This window comes from Sycon ciliatum, chromosome 12 (assembly GCF_964019385.1).
Source record: "Sycon ciliatum chromosome 12, ocSycCili1.1, whole genome shotgun sequence".
NCBI lineage: Eukaryota > Metazoa > Porifera > Calcarea > Leucosolenida > Sycettidae > Sycon > Sycon ciliatum.
The window spans coordinates 20,107,498-20,117,497 of NC_088654.1; the positions used below are offsets into that span (position 1 = coordinate 20,107,498).

General features: G+C 48.9%; 1 protein-coding gene across 1 annotated transcript in view; it reads left to right on the top strand.

The window, feature by feature from the left end:
- LOC135828544 (uncharacterized) overlaps positions 1-10,000 on the top strand; it is a 95,423-nt gene that overhangs the window by 30,170 nt on the left and 55,253 nt on the right. Inside the window, exons 16-21 of the mRNA XM_065340986.1 lie at positions 1-44; positions 2,232-2,411; positions 3,406-3,557; positions 5,467-5,653; positions 6,742-7,027; positions 9,208-9,374. The exon at positions 1-44 is cut by the window's left edge and continues 111 nt beyond it. Of these exons, the coding sequence (XP_065197058.1) occupies positions 1-44; positions 2,232-2,411; positions 3,406-3,557; positions 5,467-5,653; positions 6,742-7,027; positions 9,208-9,374 (1,016 nt within the window). The remainder of the gene's footprint in view (positions 45-2,231; positions 2,412-3,405; positions 3,558-5,466; positions 5,654-6,741; positions 7,028-9,207; positions 9,375-10,000) is intronic.

The window sequence follows — 10,000 nt, forward strand, 5'->3', positions numbered from 1 at the left end:
CGGAAACTCGTCCATCAGCAGTGGACGCTGTGGCCCACTGCAAGGTAGAGACTTTCACGTGTCTCTGTGTGTGTACGTGTTGTGTGCGTGTGTGTGTGTGTGTGTGTGTGCGCGCGCACGCGTGTGTATATGTGTGTATGTGTGTGTGTGTGTGTGTGTGTGCGTGTATGTGTGTGCATGTGTATGTGTGAGTGTGTGTGTATATGTGTGTGAGTGCGCGTACGTGCGTGTGTGTGCATGTATGTGCGTGTGCGTGCATGCGTGTGTGTTTGGGGGGGGGGGGGTTTGGAGTGTCTGGGTGTGGGTGGACGTGTGCAGGTGCAGGAGTGTGGGCGTGGCATTTGGTTGCCAGCTAGTTTGCGAAAATATTACACCACCGAAAATGTCTGCTTTTACAGTAGAGGCGACGGCTTCAAATAGGATACAGGTTGCAAACCGGAACGGACTCAATATTCACTTTCTCTCTTGGTATTTTGATTAGAAAACATATGTCATAGTGAGACTACGATGTGTTATACTCCGAGCCAACATTTCATGGCTCTGCGATGACCAGAAGCGCCATACCAAGCAGGTGAGTTTTGACGTGTTGCTTCGCACTGCGACTTGAGTTTTACGTCTTTCGAAAAATCAACTTCTTGTCGCAGGTATACAGCGGCTCGCCTCTCGCCAATAAAGCACCTTATATCAATCAAAACTAATGGAAGCAAACACAAGGCTTATTGTTACTCTGTACTGGCCGTCGTGGAGCGATAGCAATTGCCTAATTTCAGACTAATAGAGTGATTTTGACGTGCACTCTAAAACCTGTCCGGTTTGGAGCCACCTCTGATTTGAAGCGAAAAATTGGGTAACTTGGAGGCAATGGGCCAACACAAAGGAGTGGCTCAGTTCGATTGACTCTGGCCTCAGAGCAAACTTCAACATGCCAGTTTCCTTCAACGAACATATTTCGAGTGAACAATCCATGCTGATGATCGGCTTGGGTCTATACTAATTTGGCTGTTAAGCCGTTCCGGTATCGAACCGTCTCGTCTACACCGGCGGCTTCTAGTTTTCTTGCTAGTATTGATGAGGGTTCTGTTCAAGAGGGTCTTCTACTGTCGCGGACATGGAAATCCGGTCAAATGACTCGGGGCCGGCGTCCTCAGTGCGTACAGAACGTTGCATGTGTGTACCGTACGCGTGTACTCACGGCTGTATGGCCAGCGCCCTGGGGCTGTATGGCCAGCGCCCTGGGGCTGTATGGCCAGCGCCCTGGGGCTGTATGGCCAGCGCCCTGGGGCTGTATGGCCAGCGCCCTGGGGCTGTATGGCCAGCGCCCTGGGGCTGTATGGCCAGCGCCCTGAGGCTGTATGGCCAGCGCCCTGGGGCCGCTTGACCTCCGACCGGATTTCCATGTACACAACAGTAATATGTTGCAAGAGTTGATAAACGAGAGTGTGCAACTCGCGGATGGCTTGGCCCACGGCGGAATTTTTCGTTGACATAATCTTTTCTACGACGCACGCGCTTCGAGTCTTTTGGAAAGCTTTGCCTCGTGCACTTGGCCGGGCTTTACATTACAAGGCCGGTGGCCAGCACATGCTCTCACACTGCTCTGAGCCAAAATGCGTGTTTTTCTGAAAAAAGGTGACTGGAACGAAAAATTCCGGCGTGGGCCGGGGTGTCTGCAGATTGTGTAGGAGAGATGCGGAGTTGCACACTCTTGTCTATCTACTCTTCATTGGGGCTAATATTCAAGAGGGACCGTTATTTTAGATGAGCTATTAATCGAGTGATTACAATATACCAGATCCAATCTGACTTATCAGCCCGCTCTAGTGACAAGCATCAGCTTCAGTGGGAGCCAGGTTAAATGCAATGGAATACAAGGACTGATACCTTGATGCCGTCAACACTTTTCTTTCACTTTATGCTCACCCACTTTATACCGCGATGAGCCCATGAGTGGGATCCTTTCCAAGTCCACCCAGAGTTTGCCGAGCTCAGTGTCAGGCTTTGGGAGGTTCAGTAGCCAATTGAGTCATCTTTCCAGCTTTCCCTTTGATTCTCTTTCCCCTCTCCCGAGGTGACCAGTTCCTTGTAGTGAACAAGAATAGATAATACAAGTATAAGTAAAATGTGTGTGCATCTGTGTTCGTGTGTGTGTGTGTGCGTGCACGTCTGTGCGCGTCTATGTGTGTGTGTGTGTGTGTGTGTTTCACATCCGCCTGTACGTGTGTTTGCAACAGGCAAGTACTCGCTGCTGTTCAGCAATGCAGGCGTTCGCGAGGCTGTGACCGTCGACATGGACACAAGTGACGCCGTCCACGTGGAGTTTGTACTGCGCATGGGTCAGTACAGCGGCTCCACCTGCGACCGACCGGACAACTCTGGAGAAACTGTCGTCGTGCAGTATTCCGACAATGGTGGTACGTCTCACAGCACTATCTTGCCTGTTAGGGATTTCCACGTGTCGAGGGGATTGTCCTCTCTAACTTGCAGATTTCGCTGGCTTAGCTGGAGGAATCCCCTATCTATGAAATCTAGGGATTTTCCCTTGTCCAGCTTACCACATAGCGGGGGATTTCCCCAAGCAGATTCTTCATATCAGACGGAAAACTGAATTGTAGAGGCTCCGTGGAAAGTTTTTTTGCTTTTGGTACTAGCAGCACGAGAAGCCCGTGCCTGATTTGGATGAGAGAGCTTGTACGCATGGGACAGTGCTCTGTTGACCGTTAACCGCTGGGCTTTAATCCATGAGAGAATAGGACCTAAGCACCCTCTGTTGTCAGTGCTGTGTGTTGTCGATGTCGATGTGTTCCCAGAGTGTACACAATGTGTTCACATTGGCGGACTGGAACTCTTTCACTTCCGCCTGAAATTTATTTAGTGTAAATAATATTGTAGTAACTAGTATACTCAATATAATGAGCTGGTTATGTCTCTACTGATGAGCTCCGACAGGGAGCGAAACAGCTGTCTAGAGGCGTGGAGCAATATTATCTCTCAACGGAAGTGTCCTTGCTGGTGTCTGTATGGTTCGGCTGAAGAGCGCGTGGTTGTGATGAGTTGGGAATGCAATGAATTGGTTATGTGAACATAGTAAAAAATATAAAAAATGCAAATATGCAATTTTTTGCAGCTATTCAGCAGTAGTATACCGACCTGAAATCGGGTTTTCCTTTGCTCGAGATATAGAATTTCGGCTATATTCGGCACCGACCCAAAACGCCGAAATTGAAACGCCGATGAAAATGTTCGCATCAGCTTCGGTGATGTACTAGCAGTATTAACCACCGTGCCGAAAAGAAATCGCTGCCAAAGTGTCGAAAATCGTGAAATTAAAGCCGAAATTTTGCAGCGCCAAAACTTTGTATGTTGGCAGTATGTGTCTTGTTTGTTTGTCTCCAATTGCTCGACCAGGTGCAGTGTGGGTGAACCTTTGGACCACCACATGCACAACGTGTTGGAACAAGGCGCCGACCGAGTCCATCGTCACAGTACTGCCCAGTGCTGCCAAGACCAAGGCTACGCGCTTCAGGTGGTGGCAGCCGCAGAACGGCGGCACGGCACAGGTTAGGCTTGTAGCCCGTTTCCTTGTTCTTCATTCCTTGCATCTTGTAGCCCGTTTCCTTTTTCTTCATTCCTTGCATCACTGCTATTTTGTCGACTGTTTTCAACCTGAAGAAGGGCCATGCTTGAAAAATTTGGTGAATTCCATTTTTTATTCATTTTGAAGTGACGTATGCAGCGAAGAGACCGCATTTTGAACGTTCAGTTGAGGTATCCTAATGTAATGTGGAGTCTGCGAGTTCTTAGAAAAGTTCATCACTGCTAGTCGCAAGAAACGTTATCAAGTGTGTGTTTTGTGCACTCGCACATGTTGTCCAGGCGTCAGGGGTCCAACCTACCTGCCCATCCGACCCGCCACACACAACAACGAAACTGGACTAAGAGTTCTACATAATTTCTTGACAAGACGGAGACAGACAGACAAGAAGACCGGACACGACGAGGTAAACTGAAAACTGAAGAAAAAGACTAACATTTATGGCAGCATATGAGCATGCGCGCAACAAAGCACAACGCATGACAATGACGTAACCGTTACTTGGATCATGTACAAACTATACATGCAACCAAACCAGTCCAACACGAGTCAAAGCAGAACGCAAAACAAACCCAAATAAACGAAAGGACCACAACAAAAACGAGCCATGAAAAGTCTTTCTACCGATACACACCAGTGTGTATAGAGCCAGCTCGCTGGTTATGGAGGTACGCTGTCTGTTCATTACGTTCAAGGACGCGTGCATCCATCCTTGGTTGCTCTGCTTCGACGCCGACCGCTGTGACGGTGCAGCATCTTTGCAGTATTGACCCCTGGCTCTGCGTGACGGCATCTGTGAGCCGAATGGCCGCAAAGCACTAGTGTCCTAAAAGAAAAAACAATCCGCTGCTTGTCTTGAACTCGCAATGTGGCTGTTGCTCTCGCTGCAGTTCGCTGCTGATGCCAGTAATAATTTGAGTGGAGGTCAGCTAAACATATGTCTTGGGTTTGGTCATTTTTTTAGATATGTCAGAATGAAGAATTGTTTCTGTCGAGCGCATTCACGCTGTGCTTCCTTCGTCAATCGGTGTCGATAGCCTCTTGTCAAACTTTGTTCTCACATTTGTTTGGCGGTCTAGTCCAAGCAGCTGGCGAGCAAAGTGACAATTTTCTGGTATAAACAAAATTGAAAAATGTCACGCTAAGACATGTTTTTGGCTGGCTGATGCCAGCTATATTGTCATCTTGACGTTGTGTGACATGGGTGCGACTAATGGGCTTTTTCGGCACTTATGCCAGTGGTTGTGAGACTCATCCCCTCGCCCCCCCCCCCCCCCCCCCACCGTTAGGCGCTGCATCTGCCGCTAGGTTTGCCGGGTGTCAGCGGCCGTCGTGAGTCCCCTTTGGGAACGGACACGATAATTTACTGACTTGTGCAGGTGACGTACAATGAAAGCTGTCTAAGACGACCGCTCAAGGGGCCTTAAAAACGTTGTCTCTGTTACCAGATGGTGTCCTTATCCAGGGTCATTAGACTGGAAATAGCATCCCTTGGTCCTGGTTTCCGCGGTCTTCCGGGACAGGTGGTCGCCTTATCCGAGTGGTTGCCTTGACAGGTTTTATTTGTATGCGTTTACAGTATCAGTAGGCGAGTTTACTTGCCAGAGTTATGCCGCGAGTCTTTAGAGAGCTTGTGCGCGTGCACGCGTGCAGATCAAAGAGTTGCATGCTCGCGTTGTAGTACGTTATTTTGTGTACGTCGTGTGTACGTGGTGTTGGTGCATGTGCGTGTTGCTGTGGTGTGAAAAGCTGTCTTCGTCCTGAGTTCGTCATGTCTAGTTAGTTGTTTTTCAGTAGTCGTCTTGTAACAAACAGTCTTTCCAATGTCGTCACAACACTCGTTGTGTTTTGCAATCTTGTCTCACTGCGGTTAGGACGAGTGGCGTGTGGGTAACATCTTCATCGGCGGCAAGTCCAGCAACGAGGTGTTGCTTTACGACACGTTTGATCCTAGTGTATCGGACGGCAACTGGCTCTTCCATCCCAACGGCATTCTGAAGACAGGCGAGTGCTACCGCAATACCTCGCAGAAGAACTCGCTGGTCTTCTCGGAGAGCAACGGTGCGTCTCAAGAACCTTGCCAACGACATGTGTGTGTGTGTGTGTGTGTGTGTGTGTGTGTGTTTGTGTGTGTGTGTGTGTGTGTGTGTGTGTGTGTGTGTGTGTGTGTGTGTGTGTGTGTGTGTGCGCACATGCCTGGGTGCAGGGTCGTGTATGCATGTGATTCTGTGCTTGGGGGAGGGGAAGGGGGTGCATATGTGTGTGGTGTAGTTGGGGGGGGGGGGGGGGGTAGAGGCGACGGTTTCAAATAGGACATAGGTTGCAAATCGGAACGGACTCAATATTCACTTTCTCTCTTGGTATTTAGATAAGAAAACATATGTCACAGTGAGACTACGATGTGTTATAGTCCGAGCCAAAATTTCATGGCTCTGCGATGACCAGAAGCGCCATACCAAGCAGGTGAGTTTTTGACGTGTTGCTTCGCACTGCGACTTGAGTTTTACGACTTTCGAAAAATCAACTTCTTGTCGCAGGTAAACAGCGGCTCGCCTCTCGCCAATAAAGCACCGCATACCAATCAAAACTAATGGAAGCACACACAAGGCTTATTGTTACTCTGTACTGGCCGTCGTGGAGCGATAGCAATTACCTAATTTCAGACCCAGAGTGAATTTGACGTGCACTCTAAAACGTGTCCGGTTTGGAGCCACCTCTGATTTGAAGCGAAAAATTGGACAACTTGGAGGCAATGGGTCAACACAAAGCCGGAAGAAAGGAGTGGCTCAGTTTGATTGACTCTGGCCTCAGAGCAAACTTCAACATGCCAGTTTCCTTCCACAAACATATTTCGAGTGAACAATCAACGCTGATGATCGGTTTGGGTCTATACAAATTTTGCTGTCAAGCCGTTCCGGTATCGAACCGTCGCCTCTACCAACACACACACACGCACATGCATGGGTGCATGAGGAGGGGGGGGGGGGGTACATATCAGGGGCGTAGCACCCAGTCCGACCTTTTTTTAACACAATGCCAAAAGTGCCCAGAAGGCAGGATGTAGCACCCTAATTTTAAAAAAAACCCTTGTCTTTGCATGCGTGTGTGTGCATGTGCATGCGTATCCGTGTGTCCATGTGACATTACAGGTGCGCGCCTGCTGTACACTCGCGACCTGAACGTAACCAAGGACACGTTCATCCAGTTTGACTTCATGACCAGCTGCCTGGGCCCGTTCGTTTCTCACTCGTTCGACATTCGCCTGCAGTACAGCACCAATCATGGACAGACGTGGATCGACGTTGGACCGGCGTGTACCTCTTCCTCCACTACATCCTGTGTCACGGGACCTGTTCAGACGTCCTACCTTCTGGCGGGAGAGTTTGACATCTGGAGATCCGTCACCACCAACCTGCCCTCAGCAGCGGTCACGAAGTAAGCTGCAGCCATTTTTACCACAGTATCCAGGGCCAGGGCCACAGTACCCAGGGCCAGGGCCACAGTACCCAGGGCCAGGGCCACAGTACCCAGGGCCAGGGCCACAGTACCCAGGGACAGGGCCACAGTACCCAGGGCCAGGGCCACAGTACCCAGGGCCAGGGGCGTCCAAAGGTATTCTAGTGTGGTATGGTCGGCGCCACTGGTACGGCCTGTACGGCCATGGCCGTACCAACTTCCCAAAAAGTCGGCCCACGTGGAACGTCCAAAACCGGGGAGAAGAGTTTCGATGTATGATTTTGTACAGGGAGTCGCCCAGAGTGCAGGATTCGCCGTCTAAATTCCAAAAACTGTAAATAGAATGATAGGTGTGCTCATGTCACAGGACAACAAAGCAGCAGCAATAGTAGCAATGAATACATACATCTACCCTATGTACCACCGTTGATTTGACCATCGTAGTGTAAGCCGCAGCACCGACTTCTTTTGGGTGAATTACTGGTGTTTTAAGTGCGGCTTACACACACACCCCGGAAAGTATGCTAAACCCACCCTGTACTGCCCATCACCCTACAGCAGAACGTGCGACGAAAGCTGAAGGTGGTCAGGCCAGTGAACATGCCACGTCGAGGCATGTTATCAACAAATTAACGCATTCAGTATCCTTTCCTTCCTCCTTGGTATCAAAACCCAGTTCTGGCTGATTGAGACTGAAAAAGTTGCTGGGCCAAAGGTTTGACCAACCCAGACCCTGCTGTCCCAACCCGTCATCATTAAAATCAATGAACCAATAGCGGTCGATGAAGTATCAAAATTATTTTTCGAAATGTGATCACATTACATCACAGGTTGACATGCTTTGTGTGTGATTACATCATCGGTTGGCATGCACCGTATGTGATTACATCATCAGTTAACATGGTTTGTATGTAATTACATCATCAGTTGACATTCACCGTATGGAGTTGCAAAGCCGCGGTATAGCGATGCCCTAGAGCTAGTTTGTCACTTATTTCCTATTTTTCCACTCAATACTTTACGACCGTAAGCGCATCCGCTACAGCACATACTAAGCGTCCGCAAGCGAGTCCGCTGACATACATGTAATGTGATCATCGTGACATCATTCGCACGACCTCTGCATGACATCACACTGTCTCATGGCACACTGTACCCATCTCAGCCCCCCCCCCCCCCCCTCTGCACACAAGATCTGTATACAGGATTTATGTGCATGCACTATGGACAGAAATTGGCATTGAGCCACACTGTGCATGATCCATGCACAGTACGTACACAGTGCATACACAGTGCATGCACAGTACATGCACAGTACATGCACTGTGCATGTACTGTGCATGTACTGTGCATGTACTGTGCAAGTACTGTGCATGTACTGTGCATGCACAGTACATGCACAGTACATGCACTGTGCATGCACAGTACATGCACAGTACATGCACTGTGCATGCACAGTACATGCATTACAGTACTGCTCAATGAAATTCAGTCGCGTCACTCAAGTTATTTGACATTATCTTTCTTTACGGAGTTGTGGTCGCTGTTCATTTTGCTACTCTTTCTTTTCCCTCCCCTTACTTTTATTTATCGCCGTGGTTGGCAATCACCCACTCTCTTAACATTGGCCGGTGTTTCCACCGAGTCTTGAGATGTTGTAATAAATATAAATAAAGTGCGCGGCGCCGGGCGTTGCGCAGCCCTACAGCTGCGAACACTGGGCTGCGAAATGGTGCGAGGCGCAAGCTTGGGCGACGCGACTGGATTTCATTGAGCAGGACTGCACATGCAAAGTACATGCATAGTACATGCACTGTGCATGCATAGTACATGCTCACTTGTGGGCATTGTGCTGCCCTATTGTGACCAAGAGCTGTGAAACGACCATACGCTAGGGCCGTCGAACAGGCCAAAGTCCATGCGACATGCCTGAGGAGCATGCTCGCCACTCGTGACTTCCCAGTGAAATAAGCCCCATTGTGCATTGCCCAATATGGAATGCATGAGCAATGCATGAGAGTACGCTGGGATCGGCAATGCACTGCTCAACGCCCGGCACACGACCATGCCCAGGCGGCTGTGTGGGGTGTTTAGGGTACAAACGTTACGTCATTGCGCGACGGGCTTACTGAAAGCTGTTCTGTGTGCTCTGTGTGCAGGTCAACCCGTTTCCGCTGGTATCAAGCCCTGACCACCGGCAACACATGGGCTATTGACAATGTGTTTGTTGGCTCGGGCTGTGCCAACTACTGCTCCGGCCATGGCAAGTGTCAGCCGAGTTTGAGCAGCTCATCCACGGGCACTACCTATTGTGCATGCGACGACGGTGAGTAACTCAGCTGCTTCCGGTACGCCTTTGCAAGCTCTATAAGTTATAATTATTACTGTAAGACCAGTGATGTTAACGAGCATTTAATTCTGACGAGCTAACGAATTTGAAAGAATCGTTTAAAACATTTGAAGTTGTTATGTGCAAAACAATATGTACATGAACAGTCATTTGCCGTTTTTGAGAAAGAATTCGTTAGAATTTCACCTCGCTAACGAACAAAAATCCGGAGATCGTTAACTTTAATTGATGCAACATATCTGGTGTTACAATATCCCATTTTTGTTTTGCACTATGGCTGTTCATAAATAATCATGAGATCAAGCCCAAAACATTTCTTACAGTTTACTTTCGTAGAGTTTGCGACTTTGTGTTCCTCAACACAACTTGCAGCTTTCTTCTAAAACTATCCTCAACCTTGGTTCTGTCCTAGATCGTATATACATGCACTCATACCAAGTGTATCTCATGTATCTAAGCTAGGGGTGCCGTGTGCTCTCTTCACCAACCTATCAGGAATACTGCAAGTCTACGAATTTTCGGCCCATTCGAATTTCGACCTCCGAGCGCTAAAATACATTTCGGCCGCAGTACATTTTCAGCCTGTATTGCTGCTGACTGTA